We start from the raw sequence: 22888 nt of genomic DNA, 5'->3' as shown, positions 1-22888 counted from the left end.
AAACAGCGCTCATCACTGAGCTACTCATCTCAGTCTGTCAGACCAGCTGAAGAACTGGGCTGAGAAACATCTCATGAAGTTCAGCAAGCGGAAATGCCAAAATCTGCATCTGGGGAAGAACAACCCTGTGCACGAGTGCATATTAGAACTTCACTGGCTGGAAAGCAGAAAAGTTCAACAGGCAGATCATGCACCCACGTGGCAAAGCATTCCAGCTGCATCCTGGGCTGGATTACGGGAAGCATTGCCAGCAGGTCAAGGGAGATGATCCTTCCCCATTGCTCAGTGCTGGTGAGGCACAGCTGGAGTGCCTCCTGGACTACACAATACAAGGAAGATATGGACATCCTGGAGAGAATGCAACAAAAGGCCGTGAAGATTATGAAGGGACTGGAGCATGTTTCCTATGAGGAGGGGGTGACAGAGCTGGAACTGTACAGCCTGGATAAAGACCAGGGAGACCTTATCAGTCTATATTTAAATGCCTGATGGATGGAAGACAAGAAAGCCAGACTGTATTCAGTGCTGCCCTGTGACAGGACACAATGGACACATATTAAAACACAGGTGAACATAAAAAACTTGTATTTTAAAAACTCTGAGTATGGTCAAACTCGGTTTGCTCAGAGAGGTTCTGAGGTCTCCATCCTTTGAAACACTCAAAATGCAACTGGATATGGACCTAGGCAAGCTGCTTTGGCTGACGCTGCCTGGGCCAGGGCATGGACTTTGTCCTCTTGTCCATCCTTTGTCATTTTCACGGCTGGGTACCACCCTCCGACACTGCCGCGGCACAGCCCTCTGGGGAGCGGCAGAGCAACTTCCCAGGCAACCAGAGACAGGATGAGAGGACATAGTCTTAAGCTGCACCAGGGAAGTTTAGGTTGGACATTAGGAAGACGTTCTTCACAGAAAGGGTGATTATAAATCGAATGGGACTGTCCAGGGAGGTGGTGGAGTCACCGCCCCGGGAGGTGTTTTAGGAAAGACTGGCCGCGGCACTGTGTGCCATGGTGTAGGTGTACGGTCCCAGGCTGGGTTCGATGACCCCAGAGGCAGTTCCGCCGCCGCCCCGGTGCCGATCCCGGCGGCAGAGGCTCTCTGCGGGCCCGCGCGGCGGCGGCCGGGAGCGGGCGGGCGCTGTGACGTGAGCCGCAGGGTTGCCATAGTGCCGTGAGGGGCGCCACAGCCACCGCCGTGGCGCCGCCATAGCCACAGCCACCGCCATGGCGCCGCCATAGCCACAGCCACAGCCATGGCGCCGCCCGCGCCGCCCCCTTCGCGCCTCTTCGCCGAGCTCGACCTGGCCCCGGCCCCGGCCCCGGCCCCTGCCCCTGCCCCGGAGGGACGTGTCGGTCCCCCGGCGCTGCCCGGGCGGGAAGTGCATGTGAGCGGCAGCGCGGAGCTGAGCGCCCGCCCGGACCGGGCGCGGGTGTCGCTGCGGCTCGGCAGCCGCAAGGAGGCGGCCGTGGCGGCGCGGAGCAGCGTGTCCCGCCGGCTGGAGTACATCACCCACAGCGCCCGCCTGCGCGGCGTCCCGGTGAGCTCCGCCGCCCGGGGCCCGCTGATGAGCCGGGGGTTCCCCCGGGGGAAGGCGAGGGGGCAGCGGGTGGGGCAGTTCCCGGTCCCCGGGGCAGTTCCCGGTCCCGCTCGGCAGCCCGCGGGGTGCGGTGCCGTCCCACCGGGGCGGCCCTCAGGAAAGGCGCCCGCGAGGGCCTCGGTTTCGGCGGGAAGCAGGGCAGTGACAGGTTTGAAGCTCTCGGCCCTCTGCCTCGGGAGCCGCGGGGGCACTGCTGGTAAAACCTGCCTGTCTCTGGAAGGCTGCGGTCAGCCGTTCTAGCCCCAGCGGAAAAGGTGCAATGTGGCTACCCAGGCTTTCCAACAGGCTGCTTGTTTAGCGTGTGAGAGCCATCTGCTTCGTCTCTTTCCCGGTGCTGGAGTCACCGTCCCTGGAGGCGTTTCAGGAAAGGCTGGACGTGGCACTCAGTGCCATGGTCTAGTTGACATGGTGTGTCCGGTCAGCGGTTGCACTGGATGATACCAGAGGTCTTTTCCAACCTAATTCTGTGATTTATTCATGTAATGAAGCATTCACTTGTGCATGTGGATGAAATTGATAAAGTTGTACACAGCAACTTAACCTATACCTGTGTGTGTCAGGGTAACTGTAATTATCATAGCTTAGCTCTTACCATACAGAGGTCTTTCTTATCATACAGAGGTCTCTCTCTTCATACGGAGGTCTTTCTCTTTTTCTTGTTCCGCTTAAGTAGAGAGGTTTTGAAAAACATAGGATTTGATCAAGATAGCTGAAGTGACAGAAGCCCCTTGTGGACCCAAAAGTTCCTTTACCACAGTAAATTTTTTTGCCTCAGGAAGTAATTCTGCAACAATGAAAAAAAGCACGGTCTTGCCTTCAAAGCTTTGTCCAAACAGTAAATGCTCCATAAGGGTGATATTTGTCCTCATAATTGTGCTGATAATGTTTATGGATTTCACAAAAGAGTTTTGGACTCACACGTAGGGCTCTTTAAAATAGAACAGATCTTTTATTGAATAAGTAGTTGCTTTCAAAAGTTACTTGTTATTGAAGTTCCGTAGGAAGTCTGTGCCTTTTGAGTGTATTTACAGATGAGCTGAAGAAAAAGGGTGATGATAGAGTTTGCTATGAACACCAGGTTATTTAATGGAGTAAAAAAGAATTGCAGAAGAGTTTCCTGTTACTGCATGATGTTACAGTGTAAGTCAGTGCTAGAAAATGCAAAGTAAGAGAGTAAGTTACTCAGCCTAAACAGTGATGTGCCCACGGTGAAATTTCATGTCCATATCTCAGGTGCTGCATGCGTTTGAAGATAAGTACTGGCTGCAGCTTTTCATTTCTCCAACAAAATAGGATTACCTGTTTTCTTTTCGAACTGTTATGCTGTTGCTGTAGTACCTATACAAATTGTTCAGGAATAAAGAAGACCCTTCAACCCCCTAAAAAGCTCATATTTCAGCTCTGGGACTGGATGGTGAGGAGACATGGAGGCTGCTCTGGGCTAAATAAGTGATCCTGTTCCCTGTGGTTTTCCCAAATGCATGGCTGGGTGCATGTCTATCACAGGCAGCATTTGTCACGGGTTCCATTGCCATCAGGATGACTTGTTCAGCAAAAACTGATGCATTTTTATATGGGATTACAGGTTAAATGCCTTCTGTTTCTATCAGGTGAGTTAACAGGAGTTTGAAGGGGCGGATTTTAAGAGGAATGGGAGAAGACAAAGCAACTTAGCATGCATTCATTTTCATTAGTAGAGAAAGCTATAAGATTTGTACCCACCACCATGGTGAGCGATCCCATTATGGATCATTTTCTTCCTGACTGTAAATAATTAGCTCTTCAGAGTGTGGCTAGATTAGAAAAGATAGTTGCAGATATTTACCTTACAGTGAATCCAAACTGACTTTCAGTTTTGACTTGAGGCTGATTGAATTGCGATAGCATGGAGCATCCAACACATGGTGGATGGCACACAACAGGAATAGGCAGGGTGTTAAATAGGTAATTGTGCTTTAGAGGGGCTGTGTGCACGAGTCCAGACTGGTGGAAAGAAAAAAGAATTGCAGACTGAAGTATTACCTGGACAAACAAATGGTTTTATTTGGGTTTATACAGTCAGGTTCAGAAATGTAATGTGAGCAGGCAAGCAGGATGGAGAGTGGGCTGTTTTTACAATGTGAGAGCATTCAGTGTCTTATTATAGTTACAATAATTTCACAGTAATCTTCTTCTGTTTTGGAGATGCTGTGTGTTGGAGAATGGAAATGTTCTTTCCACTTAGTTGAGAGACTGTGAAATGCTGCTTAAGTTGTGGGTTTCTCAGTGTTAGCAAAGTGTTAGCTCTAGGGAACTCTGAGAAAAGCAACATGAAGTTATTTTTTTTCAGAGTAGTTCCCCACGGTATAATTTTTAGTGCTTTGTTCCATCCAGTTTTAAATCACTCCACTGCTGGAGCTTTTATTTGCCTTGCAGCTTTTCCACTAACAACTCTCGCTGCTGGCAATTCGCTCTTAACTGCATTTGCTAACTTCACTTGTAGCTAATACCATTCTAGACAAGTGTAAAATTAATCTCTCTTCACAATCTCCATATGGTTCTAGTTATTGCAGGCTTATCTAAGGCCTCTTTAGAATAATCATCTCACTCTGCTATATATTTATTTTTAATTAATCCACAGAACAATTTCCTTAACCCTTATTGTTGCTATCGTAGGAAGCCTGTGAGATCAGAAGTGCATAACCTTTGCAGCAGCAGGAGCTTGCATTAGCAGCTTGTCAGAATGCTTGAGGGCAGCACCTGATTTCCATATACATTTGCACAGGATTTTAATCAGAAATAGATGCACATAGTGGCATTTATTTATAGAGTGCTGTAAGTAAATGCAGTACTTCAGAGCACAGAATCTGGTTTCCCCATTGATTTTACTTTCCCTGCAGCTTTCAAAGCAATCTCCCTTAATCAGCCCAGCTGCTCAAAAGTAACATTTTCTTCTCTTTCTCTAGAAACAAACTGATTTTATATTTTCCACCTATGATTTATTTGGGGAGTGGTGTGGAGATGACACTTGTTTTCTTTCATGGCTGTATCTAACAGTTGGCATTGGCCACCTTGTTTAAAATAACAGTGATAATATTTGTTGCACTTATCAGAGTGTTATTGAACAAAACAAACAAATCAGCTGGCAAACTATATCTGGTGAGCTCTGGGTTAGAGACTGTCTGTACTGGGATATATCCTTGGATATTTGTGCAATATTTCCAAATTTACTCAGGAGTCACATTTATGGATGCATATCCATACAGTCAGTTAAAAAAAAGTTTTAAAGTTTTGCTCACTCAATTACAAAATCTTCCAGAGTCAGTTACAAAATCTTTCCATGTCAATATATCCATAAATGGAGGTTAAAACCTGTGTAAGGCGTCACCTTTTTCACTGTTGGAATAACTGTTACTTATGCTTCTGTCATTTCTTCAGGGGTTAGTAGGCAGCAGAAACTTCTTCACTATAGGTTTTGGGTTGTCATTCTGTCATCTCATGCCAAACAGACCAGACAGAGTGAGGGGATGAGAGGCTGGAGCACAGCTGCCCAATCCCAGAAGGTGCTTTCCATCCTTTCCTATCTGGAGACATTGTGGATGACTGTCAGGAGATAGGAGTAACCATCAAGGCTCTCATTAACCATTACCATTGTGCTAAGAACAGAAATGCTGTGATCAGATGGAAGAAGCTAACTCTTTTGATTGTTTAAATATCTTTATTTTTCATAATGTAAAGTTATACTGGATATATCGGTTCAAATGTACAAGTAGATTTTAAGAGACATTTTCAAGTGTCTTGAGATTTTTTTTATTTACAGTTATATATATCAGCATAGCTTACCCAATGGGCATTAGCATACATTCCAAACTATAAACACTTTCCCTTGCTAAGATTGGGCTTGTGTGTAATGAAAAGCTCTCACTGTTTTGTTAAGTCATTAACCAGGAGCAGAACACATAATTTCATGTGCAGATGGGCTGTTCTCTTGTGTTGTTACATGCTTGTCTCCTTGCAGTGTGCTTTTGCTACCTTACCCATTTATTTTTCATCCCCCTGTTCTCTCCTGGGGAAAAGAGCAGTAATTCCTATAAACAGCCATTGTTGAGAGGGTGGACACAGTGATCCTGTGATGAAGACATTGTTCAGAAGTAGCTGATAGGAGGAAGGGCTATATAAGGTGCTCAGTTGGAAAGAGTGAAAATATAAAGCAAAGCACATTTCTAGACTTGATGTTATAAGCGCAATGGGATATTGAGTATCTTTTTCATCTTTGTTTATTGTAGAATGCCTGCAGCAGTGATGGTTTATGCCACATAGAAAATAGGCTTTATAAGCAGAATTCAAGTGTGATTCTGTTAAGAGTTCTTCAGTGGCTTCTGGGGTAATTGAGTTACCAATATTGCTACATTCATTTAATTTTTTTACTGTGATCTTAGCCCACATATTTAGAAAATGGAGAAAGTCATTCCAGATGTCCAGAACACCTGACACATCAGAACTGCAGCTTTCCCTAAGTCTAAGTGAAAACTATTTCTTCTGTGACTATTGCGATCAAATGGGTATTACCTAAGCCAAAATATGAATAGTAGACATAAACAGTAGGGAAGAATAAATTTTTGCTTTTGAAGTAGTCTCAGTCTTGATTCCAATTTAAAACCTACCTGTCTTTTCCCTATCTTTGCCTGAACACACTCACAGACGGAAGCAAAGTATCCAACAAATGATGTATCACAGAAGGCCCCCTTGTTATGACTTCAGCAATTATTCCATCTGTTTATCTTCGGTAACACACCTACTGTCAAATTTGGTGGGATAAAAATTAGCTGTGAAGGAAATGTTTTAATACATGGTACAAAACGATCTTTGACTCCGTAGTATTGATCTTGCAATAGCGCCTGGTGCCACAGGATGGCAGTGTCCTTAAATACAGAGGGACCTTGGGAGGGCACAGCCAAATTCCAAGCCTTGAATCTGCTCAGCAGGAAAGACAACTTTAAAAGTATTAAGGAGAGGGCACAGGGGAAAACAAATGCATTTTTCTCTGTTTACAGTTGTGTTACAGCATAGTTATTTCTGTAAGATATGAGTTGCAGAAGTGTGTGTTCTGTGTGATAATTTCTATGAGGTATGTCAGGCTTCCAGGAAAAAAAAATCTTTCTTGTCAGTTGTAATTGGATTCTATCATAAATAGTAAGATTTGCCCTATTTTGTAAATTAGATGAGCTGTTGGTGCCAGACTGTCTTGATCACTCTTTAGCAAACCACAGTCAGCCACATAAAAACAAAAAATACAGCTTTTGTGGACTACTTGCCCTTATTAATCCTTGCCCTTACTAGAAGAGAGTATCTAAAAATATCTAAAATTAGGACTGTTGTACTTGAATTTGACCACTACCAATCAACCATGATACAAATTTTGAAATTTCAATTTTTTGTAGACAGCTGTGCAATGGTAACTGAATCTAAAATCCATGTAATATTTTAAAAGATAAATACTTCTCATGGTTGTCATTTGCATAAACTTATGTGTGCATGCATGCTACATGATAAACTTGAAGATTTGAAAATCTGGAGGAAATACTCTGACACAAAGCATCTTTTGAAATGTGTCAACACTGAAGGCAAATATTTTCTATTCAAATAAATCTAGTAAATAACACTTCTTCAGTAATTGGGAGGCTGGGTATCTGCTTTGCTGCAGTTCCTGGGTGTTATGTGCAAGTTACAATTAAACTGTAAGCTGTGCTTTTTGCTGTGTTACAGTAATTTTACAGTAAATTGTTCATCCAAACTGTTTACTGCAGAGCAAAGTGGGTGAAAGAACTATGGGTGGGTGAAAGACTGTTAGATCACTAGCAACCTGGTCAAATATTGACATGAAACTGCAGTTATCCTATATCTTCGTGAGTTCAGTATCTTATTTATGTCTTACAGGGTTTCCTAGTGCTCTGTGCAGCCATTATGTTGACCAATGCAGCTGCTGTTGATGCAGAAGTGCCACTGGTGGAAGAGCCTTTTTGAAGGGCCATTATGCCAGAATAATAGCTGTTCAGTCATTGTTCATATGACCTTGCTACAAGCTGCTGCTGCTAAAGCATCTTAAAACAGGGGCCTAAAAAGGGCACTTCTCACATACCAACTTTCTAAAAACAATTGAAGCTTCTAGGTTTTTTGCACCAGGTGAATTTACAGTTACATGCTAATACACACAGCTTCTAGCTAGCAACCACTTTCATGACCTAATTGTTCTCTTCAAGTCAATAGCAGTGAAATTACATTATAGAGCTACTGTATAATTTACTTAGAATAATGCAAGAATTTTTTAACATCCAGCTAGTTTTTAACTGAAGATATTTCCATAGAAAATTCAAAATTTCTGTTGCACAGTAATAAGTAATATGCCAAAATAGTTCAGCTTTTATAGGACACCATGTACATACAGCAGATGCTTAATTTCTGTCTTTTAAGGTTATATTCCTCTACTTTGTTTTAGGAAGAAAATATGACTGTAACAGAGGATTTTAGTAGAGTAGAAAATGCTTACCAAATGGAAGCAGAGGTATGTATTCAACCTAACCAAAAATAAAATAAAATAAAAGGAGTGTGTCAAGGACCTATGAAAATTTTCAGACTATCTTTTCTCAGACCAAGAAGCATAAGGGCAGCATAGTCCAAAAAAACTATTTAAAGGCTGCAGTTTACAGCAGAGTTCAGCTGCAGTCTTCTGTTGTGTGCTGAACTTGTTTCCTTCTGAGATGAATGTGTGTTTTTTAAATGTTACATGATGCTACAGACTGGCATATTTGGTTCTGTGGCAACATGAACAAACCAACAATTCTGAGCTCTCCTTCACCCATAGCCCTTCCTGCCCTCTGCTTCTTGCAAGGAGTTGGTCGGTTCAGAAAGCTGCCTCAGTAAATACTCCCTTTCTTTTCCCCAGGTCAGCTTTTATTTTTTCATTATTTTAGGTCCTTGAATTGGGGACAAATGCAAGATCTTCTTCGGCCACAGTTGAACAGGACCTGAATTTTGGTCTGTTTTATACAACTGTGCCATCAGCTTGCTCTAAATAAAGCAAAGCTAATTGTTTCTTGGGTAATTGGCTCAGAATTCTGTAGGTAAAAAGTGCTTTGTGAAATGCAGATATTATGGGAATTATCCCATTTTCTTAAGTATCTGCTAAAGGAGGTATATATTTGCACATTTGTGCCATAGTAAGAAATAAATTTGTGCTTGAAACACTGCTTGAAAGTGCTTGAAACATTCACTGAGGGAAATTATGTGTGTTCAGCTAATGTATTTTTTTAGACCATAAAACTTTAATCACTACCCAGCAAGTTTAGAGATTCTTACAAAGTAAACCTGGAAGCCTGCAATGAAATGATAGCTGTTTTATAGGACTGTGGTTTACAGTCCTATTAAATAGGTTCAGCTTCCTTAGTTTGCTTGCTTTAAGGCGTATTCCCATCTAAATAACACCAATAAATATAGGAGTCATTGAGAATTGGGAGAACAAAATTTGGATTTTAAAATGAGTCTTAAGATATTTAAGTAGTGTACATCAGTGTCATGTTCTGAATGACTTTAACTTCCTCATGCAGACACTTACTACCTTGAGAGCTTAAATCACCATGTTTTTAGATGACCTGTACTTAAAAATTAATAAAACTCTACTAATTATTATAGTAATTATTTTTTAGGCTACAGACAAGCTTAGGCTTACAACTTTGGTCTTAAGTGGTAACTTAACCAATTATCTGTCTTCTGCTATTAGTTTTTAAGCAACAAGGATTATATGTGGAAAGATAATTGCTTAGATTCAGTGTTCATTTGTAAGCAGCTTGGACCAGCTACAATTACTGTTCCAAATTTGTGTGGTTGCCTGGAACCTGGGGGTAAGAACTGGAAGAATCCAGCCAGAATGCTGCTGTTTTGGCTGCCCTGCATGCTGAGGTAGCAGTGTAGCCACTCTTTATGCAGAGATTAGTTTCTCCTTGCTTCTCCCTTTATGTTTATCCTTGTTTCATTAGTGCAGCTTCATAAAGCAATGAAGTTCCATTGACCAGCATGTTTGCCTACTTTAGCAATATAAATGAATTTTAAATTCACTTCCACTTACTTCTCTATTAAAGAGTTTGCCATTATATCTGTGTTATACATAGTCTTGGAAGTCATGTGTTACTTCATTCTGTAAACTCTTTACCATTTTTCTAGAAGGCTGAAGAAATTCCCAGGCAAATAGCTATTTTAAGGTAAAATGAAGAATTCAAAATACTCTTTCAGCTGTAAGGAGATAATTTTAATTCATGCTATAACAAAGGAAAATATGCAGAAGAATGAAGTTGTGTGTGAGATCACAAAGCTCTATAGTATCTTAATCATAATAGTTCATTTATTGCATGACATTCTCATGGGATGAAGATTATGTTGGTTTTGTGCATTTCTTTATACACTTGCCTCCTTATAAACCATATGAAGCATAACTTCTTGTCATTTACAGCCTTATCCAAACCTTGGAATGCCTCTAATAGTTTTGCATACCCTCATGTTACTTTTCACACTTTTTAACCTTAATAACTGATGAAGTTGAAACATTTCGTTGCATTTTAATGTTCTAATCTCCTCTGTAAATGTTACTGGAATTTATTAGATGTAGCGCTAAATAAGAAGTGTGATTTTTTTAGGAGGAGGACCAGCAAAATTCAGCTGTTGCTCAGTTGTTTTCTGCCCCTGAGAGAACCTGATTAAATGCTTCTTTTTTAACAATGAAGTTTCTGAGTGCCCAGAAGTGCCCAGTCTGAGCAGTTTATCTCCTGCTTAAGACCCATAGTTCATTTGTTTGATCATTCTTTTGTCTCATCCCCAAGAGGGAGCAAATCTTATAAATGCTGATGGCAATCTGGAAAACACTATGACAGTCCTCACAGTGAGACTTTCCGTAAAATGCAGCTATGACAGTTTTCTGGCAAAACATCGCAGGGGGATGTATGCTTTTTGTATGTATGGCAAGAACTCCCACTGAAGAAGGAAATGTAGGTGTAGCCTTATCTTCAGTCTCTGTTCAACTGATACTGCCCCTTCCAGAGCCACTGAACCAGTGCAAGGATCCAAGGCAGGATAAGGTTCAGGTACTACACTGAAAGGCTATCAAGGGTAACAAGATGGGAGCATTAATTACTTTGTGATAATTGTCAATAACTACTTTTTACCTTACTCTGTATATGCAGTAACTCCCTCTTGTCTCACTGAGAGACTCAGTGTCCTTGAATTATCTCACTTTCCACAAAGCAGATCTCTGGTATGCACACAGGAAGACTGCCAGAAGCTTGTAACACGTTGTAACTTGAATTTCTGTGTCATATCCCTTCACTGGGGTATATTAATGCATAGACTGCAGCAACCACAGGAGCAACTGTATGGCACAGGTGGTGTCAGTAGAATTTTCTTTACTGCAGTTTTTTTCTTCCACTCACTCCTGTGAAAGCTGTATTAGTATGCAAAAAGAAAGGAGTCAGGGATAAGAAAGGTGAACCTGACTCATGGTGAGAGCACTGTACTGGAAGTGAAGATGAGGTTTTAGTTTTTCTAAAAAAAGAGTTTGGGATCCAGGATTTCTGATTCCTGAATGCTGTATCACCTCAGCATCATTGCTTCAGTCCTGGCAGCTGTGCTTTGCCATAGAGAAAGGCTGGCTCCTTGGAAATTGCTGCCTGGACTTTCCACAAGGAAGACTGTAGGGCTCTGAATCCCAGGTTGATAGTGATGCCTGCTTTGTAGCATTTGGGAAAGCACCTGAATTCCTTATGCCTCTGCATTTAATGCTTCTTATTGCCAAACCAAGGAACAACTAAGTGTTTAAATTGCTTTTAATCCAAGTCTGAAGTACCCAGTTCCTCTCGGCACTGCAGTGAGTCTGTTCAGACAGCACAGGATTTGGAGCTCACTGCAAGCTGAACTGGGCTCAGTTTAGCTTAATCTCATACCTGAGGTTTCTTGAACCTATTGCTTGGAATTAAAATGTAGTTTGCCTTTGTGCACAATGTTTTCCACATCATTTTGCTTGTGTTTCTGCATAATTAACATCTAGCAATCTAAAAAAGGGAAGAACCAGGATGCATCTTGTCATGTGCCCCGAAGAGCACATACATTCTTCAGATTGTCTACATACCAAGAATGCCATACTTCCTCAGAAAGGGATTTCTTAATCCTCAGTTTTAAAGCATTCAATGAACTTCTTTCTCTTGCAAACCTAATGCTAGTCTCTAGGGCTATACAGAAGTCTTATAAGTTCATAAATATTGAAGCTATATACAGTTACCTTGTAGATGTCTGGCTTTATACCAATTTAAGTAAAAGTTTTGAGTCACAGTGGAAAATGAAAATATTACTCATGTGATGTCTGTGTTCACTCACTCCCAGGTCTGTATCACATTCAGTGATTTTGGAAAAATGCAGAATATTTGCAATCTACTCATTGAAAAGTTAGGAACCTCTGTTACCATCAATCCACCTCACTTCTACCATACACCAGAAGCCATAGACACCCTTCGGTAAGTTCTCTCACCTGCCACAGATTTTACAGCCTCAGTTAATATGAATAAATATGCTGTTGGCAATGGGAGCAAGTAGTTTCATACCTATTAATATTTCTGTTAGAGATTTCAGTATTTAAGTATAACTTACAAATTAATGCAGTTCAGCCTAGAAGGTAGAACTTCTTCTTGTCCCTGTGCAAAATCAAAATGTAATAAAAAATATTTGCCCTCTGATTTCCACTGGAGTATAATCTGCTGTGAATCTTAGATCAACAGAATTTGGCTTTGATTACATCGTCATGTGTAGATTTCGTTTGTATTTATTCACGAGGGTGTGAGTGTGTTAGCAGATGTTGATAATTTTAAGCACCCTTGCCAATTCCCATTACTGTTAGCTGCTGACTTGATCTGGAAAGAACCGTGTGTGGCAATTCCTCAGCCTCAAAACCTGCTGCCCTGCAGCTCACAGTCTTGATATGTTTTAAGCATTGACTGTTCAAAGTCCAGGCTTCTCCCACTAACACGGGAGGGACAGAAGGAAGTTTAGTCTTGGTTGGTGTTTTGCCTCTTTAAAGAAAGAACTGTCTGGTCCAAGAAGGAAGCTCAATTAGATGCTGTTAATGGTTCCAGACATGCCAAAAATGAATGTCATAGGTATCTACAGGAGATCAGGAAATCAGGCCAGTGAGGTTAAGCAGGTGTTAGTATACCTTGCAGCGGAGCCACTGAAATGCCTGAAGCAAGGGTTGAACTCTTGCTCTCCACAACACAGCATGGATGCCTCCAGCTTACAGGTGCTAGAAATGCTTGATCTCATGGGAACTAGTGAGGATGCTGACATTTTCTCTGCACACTCTCCCCTTAATGCCCAAGTTATAGCCCAGAAGCTGGGGGAAGGTGATGTCCCTTAGCATCTCTGCAGTTACAAAATCTGAGACATTAAAAAAGCTTGGCAGGAGCACTGGTACATCAGTTGGCCCTGCATGTTATTGTGCTGCTGCTTCTACCTCTCAGCCGTCAAGTGTGCGTCACTGCTGTTGGAAACACACGCCGGAAAGCTCAGGAAGTCTGTCGACTGTTCGGCCAGGCATTGGGAAAGCCTTTATTGATAAAAGAAGAAGAAACAAAAGAATGGGGAGGCCACATAGACAGTCACCTGTCACACTCTGCTGATTCACAGACCCTGCAGGAAAGAATCCAGAATGCTACTGCTTATGCTTCTTGTAGAGTGTTTGCTGTGTTTGAGATAAAGGGAAAAGAAAACAGAAGAAACAAGGTGCTCTAGAAACTTCCAAATCCTACATATTTTCTTAATAAAATTTTGATGCTTTCTTGAGGTTTTTTTTTTTTTTTTTACTTCATTCTTATGGTAAGTCTATCCCCTAAAATTAAGGTTAAAGTTAATTCTGAAAGTACAATTCACAATTGCTTTTATTCCCTGGCCCCTTCCCCAAACAGCAAGATATTTGATGTGCCAAACCTTTGGTATTCCTGGCTGAAACTGGACTACATTTACACCTTTCCTCCCAAAACTGGAAGGAAATTGATGGCCATGCTGAGTCACGGCGAACTGAACATACAGTGTGTTCACTTCTAATAAAATAGAGTGTTCAGCATAAAACCTGCTTAAGAATGTTTTGGTTCATCATAGGAAAAAATAGACATTTTATCCTGGTGTCTGTTTGCTCAAGTTTAAAAAGGACATCTGTTGTCTGGACATACATTACATGTATAGACACTGAAGTACTCAGTCATGAGGGCAGAGTCTTTTCAACCATGGCTGCATAATATATTTTGATCTATCATACCCACTGAAGTAGGTTTCCATATCAGGGTGATACACCTGAGAAAAAAATATTTCAAATTGAAGCAGCATCAGAATTGGCAATAAGTACAGACTGATACTTAAACAAATAATTGAAGTTACTACATGAGATGTTATGAGCTAGCTTTACACCAGCATCAGTGTTTAAAATCAGCAGTGCCTCTTACTGAAGTAGTTCCCACTTGTGTTGCTGTTGGAGCTATTTGGTATTTGTTTTAGCTGGATCAGTTACCTAACCTAATAAGGCAGCAGGAACAATGAAGAAGTGGTGGTGAAACGGCAAAGACAGACCCAAGTGATGGCCTTAGGTCCAACATGAAGCTGCAAACCCACCAAGGGCAATCCAAGCCTTGTCTTGATGCAGAAAGCCCACAGTGAACAGCTGAGAACTGTCAGCTGGGAAAGTCATGACAAGCCTAAACATTTTCTGATCACTCAACTCTTCAAGAAATTACTGTGCCTACTAGGCTGTACAAAAGGCTGAGTGAGGGCAATCTACAGACCTTTTGAACTTGAGGTATAGACATGACTCTGCATCTGTTATTAATCTCAGCTAGACAGCTTTGAAATACCTGGTTTTGTGAGCTTGTTACCATCAGTTTCTCTAATAATCTGTGTGGAGAATTAACCTGCCACACAGATGAATAAAGCAATTTGATACCTTGAAAGGTAATTCCACAAGGTAAATATTTAAGAGGAAGTATCTGTTTTTCCCCATGGAATATAAAGGAAACTGAAGGTAGCTGACATAAGTAAAAGTTGCCTTTTTTAGACACAGAGTGAGCAGAATCCAGTTTTAAATATTTATGATGCTCATCTGGGACAGCACAGTTTCTGCTCCTAAGTTCAGATATTTTGGCATATTTTATATTACAACTGGTGGTTAAAACAGAGTGGACTGAACTAAAACTTCCAAGTAAAAGGGGTGTCACACTGTGGTAAAGTGGTGTCCTTTATGTGCAGTGGCACAGTTTTGAGAGAGCATGGAGAGTCTTCAGGCCAGTCTGACTTATACAATTCCTTTGGGAGGTTTTCCCAAAAGGCAGAGGATAGGATACCAGTTTGAATCTCCTCTGTTTGACTAGACCAAGCATCTCCTGTTCCATGAACGGTTCACCTACTTGCTGTTATTTTGAATACAGGTGCTGCCACTGTCCACAATTTGAAAGAAGCCATCCCCAACATCATAGGGGTTCCTTGCAAAAAGCCACTTGTATGTGGCATGCATGCCTGAAGGCTGTTTTCTGGATTAGAGTCTCAGACTAGTTTAAAAATCGGCTGTGCCTTGCATACACTGGGAACAAAAAGCTACTTCAGCTCTGATACACAAAACAGAATTTTTGGCTCCCAAAGAGTTTTGCAGTTAAGAAAGAAGACATTTTTCAGTCTGGGCAGCAGCTGAGCAGAAGCTGTTTGAAATGCAGATTTTTCAGAGTAGAATTGAGAAACCAACATACTTTGCTAGATCCCCAGAAATCCTGTAGCAGAAGTCTTTGCAACAGCCTATGCATAATGGAAATCAAGTTGCTAAAACACTTACAAACCTCAGCAGTTGGGATACTTCAAAGTGGGTATTTTCTGAGTTTGGTCATTTTTCAGCTCCCAAAAACCCATGCTTGAAAGTACAGCAGTAATTTATTTGCTTTCTCTATTAGTTCTCACTAATTTTGCAGCCTAGCTAGTATCTATTAAGCCAAAAGTCAGCCAGCTTTTAAACATGCAAGATAATAATCAAGTTGCAACTGATTAAAAAATAAATACTACCTCTAATCCCATAACAATTATTATCTCTTCCTCAGGAACATAAGCTGTAGATTTGCCAAATCCATTTGCTTTGTTAATTAGAATTTGATAGTGACGAGTATATTTTAGATCCTGTAAAAACAGAAAGAAAATAAATAGCCTCAAAGAGAGATGATGACTAAAGATTACATATTACAATCTGTTAACTTTCAGTAGACTTACAGAACCTAAATCCACTCAATATATATACACAGCCCATTCATTTTTATGATTTTACCAATTCAGTTTGGAGAAGTAAATATAAAGCAATCAGAACTGCAACACACTAAGTCTTGGCATATCTGAAACATTTTTTAAGAGTCAAGAGTTTAATTTTTTTCCCCACAGACCTTGCAGGAAACAAGACTTACAATATCCCTGCTTTTTGTACCTAGGCCCCATGGCCATTTGTTACCACCCTTCTTCCTTCACAAGTGGCAACTGAACTCCAGAGAGGAAGAGACACATCCAGAATATAATACCACCTCCAGCAACCATGATCCCAATTCTGCAGAGAGCTATGGCAGCTTCTGTGTCTATGTATATGCATCTTCCAACAAAAAAAGTGCCTGTGAAAACAAGTCCTGGGCCAGGGTGTCACCATGTTCACTGCTATCCCTAAACATTCCTGCCCAAAATAACACACAATCTAAACATAAAAAAGTGATGGACGGATACAGATGGAGTTTATTAAGTAGTCAGTGAAAGAGGCAGTGCTTAGCAATTTAGTAAAAATCTGGAAGTCAGAGGAAGGCAAGGAAAAGTTGGGCTGAAAACCTGGCTGATATTCCAAGGGATTTGCAAGGACCAAGCTTAGTAGTTGCTGCCTAAAGGTCAGAAGGCATTTTGCATAGCTGGTGTTTGTAACATGATATGCAAAGGCATTTAAAACCCCAAAACCAACAAAAGACACTTAAACCACTTGTCATTGCTCTTGAAATTAAAACAATAAAGATGAACACAAGGCCACTGGAACAGCAGAGCAATGTAAGGTACATAAAAAGAATCCATGTCTACTGGGTCTTGGGGGTTCAGCGGGTGACAACACTACCAAGAGGGGAAAAGAAAGCAAGGATGCAGGTGTTTTAGAAACCAAATGTGAGCGACAGTTGGATACAATTACATCAGGGAAGGAACCAAATGCACAAAATGGTACCAAATGTCAGTTCCCAGCTGAACAGGAATTTTCTGCTATAGGCAAAGATTTTCATGTTTTCCTCATTTTCAGTCCTCTTTGACTTAATGATTAGTGTCTTCCTGCCACTTAAGCAGCATGTCAGTGGCATACAGAGTATGCAGCACTGCATTACCAGATTAGCACTGTCGACAAAGATTTAGCATCTGATTTTCAAATACAAGGATTTAAGCTAGAGAAATTCAAAGGCTTTAAGATTCTAATAAAAATGTGTTTTTAAATAGATTTACACTCCAAGTAACCACATCCTCAAAAACATTGCTTTCTTGCTGAAAACTGATTAAACACAGAGGATTGCTTGCATTTCTTAGGTGCAGTGAAGATGCCATCAATTATGGATAACCAGCTAAAAGACTTAACAGCTTCTCAATATTACTAACACAGCAAGAGAAATCCATTCAGACATAATAGGTTGACACTGCTACTTTAGATACAGCACTGTGTATAAAAAGTGAGTAATTTTAATTTGAAATATGTCCACTACAGCCCTGACCAGAGAAGCTTAGCTAGTCAAGCTGTACTGGCACCACAGAGCAGAAACAACAAAGGTACCACTCAGCTGCACAGGTGATAGAGGACTCGAGTATTTCCCACTAAGAAGTTGGTCTGTGACAATGTTTCTAAGGGGTTTTTAACCTGAGTTATTCTGTGTATATATTAATAAAGCAAGAATTTAATGCATTCAGACCTGTTTCACTGGAGGATATCTGGGCTGTTCTTCTGGAGTGGTAGCTTTTACATCCCGTCCGACTGACTCCTGAATAGCCAAATCTTTTGTGAATTATTACCTGTCCCACACAGAACTTAATATATTCAGGCTTTGGGCTGTGAACATGAGTTGGTTCTAATTTATCAAAGAAAGAGATTTAGCAAGGATAAAAGTTTTATCAGTTATATTAAACATTTTAACAGAAATTCTTCTGACTTCCACGTGAATAGGACTGACTATTAGATTAAGAGGTGAAGTAAAGAAGAGCAGGTGCTTTGTTTTTTCACCCAGAATATTAATTACTATATTTGTCAAAAGAATTTCATCCACTAAGGAAGGCACTTTTCTATTTGTATGCTTCTGATATTACATAGGGATCTTAAGAGAATTTTAGAAAGCATTAACATATGTATGCATTGACAATTACCTAAGCCTTACATACAGTATCTTACAGTTCTTACTTGTGGTAACTGATTGGGACTGTTTTTTTCAGTTTAAGTCACAGAATTCTTCTATTCAGTCTGATTGCAGGGAACTTTTTTCCAAGAACAAAGTGGTCAACTGTTTATTTTTCCTTTTATGAAATTGATCTAAATCAGTTCATTTGAATCAAGTGAAAGCTGTACCACCGTTTCATAGGTCAATACAAAATACTATTCAATAAAAGAGATACACAGTTACATCATAGTGATACTATTACACAACACAGGGAAGAGGCCTTGGATTAAACATCATGTTTAGAGAGATGAAAAAAGAACAAAAACTCTACCATTTACAAATTAAGTATAGAAAGTTAAAAGGCCTATACTAATTAAGTATAGGCCTCCACTACAGACGCCTTATAGGCAACATAATGAGTAAAATACAAAAGGATTGCAAAAACTTCAATATCTGCAAAATAATAATGGGGTTTTCCTTCATTGTGACCACTTTTAGTTTTGTTTTCTTCATAGTACGAATTACTAAAATGTAAAATTAATAACCCAACATATAAACAAGTTCTTTAGAAGCTGAGTTTTAGTAATAATCAGAAGGTTAATTATCCTAAGTGGGATACTGCAAAGCTTTTGATACAAACTTCTCTACAATTTGAAGCCCACATGAGTTTTACATTAAAAACAAGGAATACACAAGAAAAAGAAATTTGTTTCAACAGGAAAAAAGGAGCATGAATCAAATTTCTTTGAATATGTTACTCTTCAGTTGCATTAGAATTTTTATATCAGAGCAAACCCGGTAATTTTATAGAGGTGAGTGAACACTATTCTGCACTCTAACTGTGATTATTCAGTGTCTTTTAGAAAGTCTTTAAAAATTGGTTTACAATGGTATGGACAAGGTGTCTGCTGATGAGTCCCAGCCTAAGGCTGCAGTAGGTGTAGTATTTCCTTCTGCACTAGACTTAATTTAAAGGGTGGGGAGTAGGGGACAGACATGTTTAGAAAAGGGAAATGGCTGGTGTTTTTCATTGCTATTGTAAAAAATAGAAAGTATAAGGAAACAATGAGGAAGCTGAAATGTATGCTTTCAGTTATGCTTTCAAATATTCCTTCTGCTGGCAGTGTAACAGCAGCAGTCTATGAACAGACATATTTGGGTAACATTCTCCATCCATACTAGCCAGCAAACCATTGGTTCCAAAGAACCACAGGTTGTCCTGGTCGCCTTCGTCTTTGATGGTGTCTTTCAGTCTTACTCCTTTCACCCTGCCTGGAAGAAAGTGAGAGCAGGTTCCTCTGCAAACAATGCCTTTTTAAAAAGTTCTGATTTAGCTCAAATGTGTAGGAAGACTTACGGCTGACAAATACCTCTTAACTGAAAGAGGAATGGGAAAAATCTTAACTTGTCTGATTGCATTGTTAAAAACAGCAGCTAATATGGAAGGTCTCAAATTACATTATTTTTAGGATAACCAATTCTTTAGAAGACATTCAGAAGAGACAAGGAGCTCCAACTATATACAAATAATCAATGGATCATTTGATCTTTGCAGGCTTTATCTTTAGATATGCATGGAGCTTTCCACAAAGTTGCAAAGCAATTTATGGTAAACCTAAGAAGAGCACAGTTTCTGTTTCCATTCATATACCATTTTAGGTTATGCTGGGAATAAAACTTAAGTCAAGAAAAAAGGACCTTAAAGGCCTGGACAAGGTAAAACCTTTGAAGTGTTTCTACTGGACAAGAATTACATCTCACAAATAAGCCCTTCAAAGGAGCCCCTGAACAGTCTTCTTAAATTAAAATTGTGTATATATATATATATATGGATGTAATTTTACTTTTTCTAGACTAATCATTGTCAAATGGCCAATAATCAAAATTCTTCTTCCTAGCCCACAGATTTTTCATATGTGTTTCCTAATTCAGATTTTCTTGAACTATCATATAGAGCAAAAGAAATCCATCCAATGCTTTAGCATCTGATCCTACAAACATGTAGCTGCTTACAGTCATTAACTTGAGACAGACAAATTTAGAAGATCATATGTACAGAATTACTGCCATGAGTTACCTTTAGTTTCACATGGAGTTTCAGTTTTGATGTTAGTGTAGAACATAGGCACAAGGCTTGCTTAAAACTGGTAGAAAGTTCCAAGTCAGTCTCAACAAGCAAATGAGAGATATTTCCTCTTTGTCACTTATTTCCCTCACAACACACCTTCCTGCTAAGAGCAGACCATGTCTGAAATCTGTTCAGTGCAGACAACACCCTACCTTGCCTATGAGAGCCACAGCTTGAAACGATCTGCCCGCGCAGCCAGACTCAGGTAAGATCTTGTTGAGGTGCTCCAAGAGGCAATTATCATTTAGAAGTAAAAATTATAACTACGTTGTTTTTAAGACCTTCTCTAGTATTCTTATACAAATGTTTAATATTTAAACCTTCAGGTTTCACTTGTGCAGCAAAGAGGAAAAAAGGGTCAGTGACCAGGAACAAGTTCTCCTCCAGAGTAATATCAAGACTGCAAATGAATATTCTTTCAATCATCACTTGTACCAGGAAACCATATGTAAATTTTGGAAAATACTATTTTTCATTACAAGATTGCTTTCTTCCTATATTCAGACCATAGGAATTGTTAAACTACATTCAGATTCTGCAGCTTCAACTGTTATTTGAGAATAGTGAGCATGAGATATTTAAAAAATGATGTACATAATCAGGAGACTATTAAAAAAAGCCTTCAAGTTTTTGCATAAATCTAAATAGTAAGTAGTTGACTCATGGCATGAGGCCTGAAAATTATTTCACTCTGGGTCTTTATGCATAAAGCCAAGTTTACTTCTCTTTTCATCAGGCCAGTCTTTTGCTCTTACTGCTTCATGTATTGGAGTTCCACAGATGAACTACACAGCCAGTGCACTGCAAAGGCCACAGTGTTACAACTGAGTCTCTACATGGTTCATTTTCAAGAGACCAGCGCTTGCCAGGCAATACCACTATCAAAAATTTGCATCTGATGTAGTATTCTGCACATTTTATTTGGAGATAGATGCATGGGATTCTGTCAATACACAGCTTCTTAATTCGTACACAAAATGGCACTCCTTACTTAACTCTATCATTGTCACTGCCTTAAGTAATTTACTGTGAATTAATTTTGTTGGTTAAAAGCTTGTGCTGAGTCATACTATGCAAGAAAATATTTTTTATCAGTAAGTATCAAAATATGATGGAAAATTAGGAATAATATTACTCATCAAATGCTTAATTTTCACCTTTTGAGAGGGACATAACCCTTAGTAATGTATATTGGAATGTCCCAAAAAAAAAATGAGATTAATAAAGATTTTTATGTGAAGAAAAAAAGGACTGGTATTTGAATTTTGAAAGACATCTTTAAGCAACAAAATACGGTCATATTCAGCCATAAAATGCCCAAGACATGATTTAAATGGTGGATTTGTATAGGAATATCCATTGTGTCCCACCCACACTCAAGCTTTCTAGGACAAAATGTCATGGGGGATGAGAAAGAGAACTCTCATACAAATAAATGCAGTAGGGAAGGTAAGCCTTACAACCCTTCTGTTATTAGGATGCATTCAGCAGAGTCCATTCCATACCACTGAGATAGGAAACACTGTGCAGGAAAAGCACAGAGCAGCATGGAAATCTGCAGAAGTGCAGCTGCATTGATGTGAGGCATTCCAACAGGAAGCTTCGTCAAAGACATTTCACTGCTCCCTATTCTGAAAAGAGGAAGAGAAAAATTTTAAAAAGAGACAAAATACGTAGCTGTGAGCTTTGCTAGGTGTAGTACTTAAAAGTTTCCTTCAGGGTGCTTTGTTGGTTCACAACATAATCTACAATTTGTACTCAGGCATTTCAGTTACAGCCAGAGCACACTTAATTTAAATCAATTTAAGTGCATTAAATTTGATAGTACTTATAAAAACTAATAGAAGACTAAAGTAGACAGATTCACAACACAAAAACCTGCTTTTAAGAGTTATACGGGCATCTTTTTAATCTGTAAACTGAGAGGGGAAAAAAAAAGGAACCAGGATGTTTTATGGTTGTCCAATTCGCTGCCATTCATGAACAAAATTCGTTGTGCTGATTTGTCATCTAATTCAGTGTTTTAAACATGTCTGACATAACCAGAATGATGGCCTTAATCTGTTTAGATTTTGTGATAATTGCACATCTGACAGAACTAAGGGATTTTTCTTTCAGGTTGAAGGCATCATACCAAGTTGATAACATGTGCCACAGTCCCATCACTAGATTGAAAAAGGAGTTGACTTCACCATTCATTCCACAAGACTTTTTCCTCCTTCCCGAATTAAGATGTTCACCTTCACCTGAGGAGCACATTTACTGTCTTTACATCTGTGAGGCTTTTTCAAATCAGAACTAAGACTTGCTGAAATTTGAGACTTGTGTCTTTTACACAGGTGTGCTCAGACTGCTCAGGTTTACTGCAACATCCACCCACACCCACTCTCTGTTCTCCAGGAGCAGCTGTTGCAGCTCCTACTCTCTCTCCTGGAGTGAAATACTCAGCCTACAAGCGCAAGCAGTACACTTCAGTTGTGTCTGAGTTGCTTCTAGATCCTGCTATCCTAATTTATGTAATTTACAAAATAATTTGGGTTACTGTAATAAACACAGCACGCATGCACATGGATTTATGAAAACTGCCATGCAAAAGTACTCAAGATCACAAAACAATGCCAAAGGAGGCTCAGAGAATATTGCAAGGAATATGAAAACATCTTAGTGTGTGGTGAAGCCTTACCACAAACTGTA

At 39.9% G+C, this 22888-nt stretch overlaps 1 protein-coding gene and 1 pseudogene across 2 annotated transcripts; one reads left to right on the top strand and one right to left on the bottom strand.

The window, feature by feature from the left end:
* Positions 1-1187: 1187 nt before the first annotated feature.
* On the top strand, positions 1188-13453 carry IRAK1BP1 (interleukin 1 receptor associated kinase 1 binding protein 1). 2 transcript variants are annotated; one of them, XM_085056464.1, is made up of 4 exons: positions 1189-1540; positions 8076-8141; positions 12002-12132; positions 13132-13453. In XM_085056464.1, exons 1-4 carry the CDS (start codon positions 1256-1258, stop codon positions 13400-13402), a joined length of 753 nt encoding a protein of 250 aa, XP_084912590.1. In that variant the 5' UTR covers positions 1189-1255; the 3' UTR covers positions 13403-13453. The 2 variants fall into 2 exon arrangements, with proteins under 2 accessions (XP_084912592.1, XP_084912590.1); XM_085056466.1 differs by lacking the exon at positions 8076-8141 and having other exon boundaries at positions 1188-1540.
* Positions 13454-13455: 2 nt separating this feature from the next.
* On the bottom strand, positions 13456-21799 carry LOC146440097 (uncharacterized; annotated as a pseudogene).
* Between the last annotated feature and the right edge of the window lie 1089 nt (positions 21800-22888).

The sequence above is a fragment of the Lichenostomus cassidix genome, chromosome 3 (assembly GCF_008360975.1).
Source record: "Lichenostomus cassidix isolate B80296 chromosome 3, HeHo_3.0, whole genome shotgun sequence".
Taxonomy (NCBI): domain Eukaryota; kingdom Metazoa; phylum Chordata; class Aves; order Passeriformes; family Meliphagidae; genus Lichenostomus; species Lichenostomus cassidix.
Note: the sequence above shows the minus strand (reverse complement) of the source record. Positions and strands in the feature narration are given on the sequence as shown.

Coding starts and splice junctions, on each gene's coding strand:
- IRAK1BP1 (XM_085056464.1), top strand. CDS start 1,256: ATGGCGCCGCCCGCGCCGCCCCCTTCGCGCCTCTTCGCCGAGCTCGAC. Junction 8,142..12,001: donor CTTACCAAATGGAAGCAGAG/GTATGTATTCAA, acceptor ACTCACTCCCAG/GTCTGTATCACATTCAGTGA. Junction 12,133..13,131: donor GAAGCCATAGACACCCTTCG/GTAAGTTCTCTC, acceptor TCTACCTCTCAG/CCGTCAAGTGTGCGTCACTG.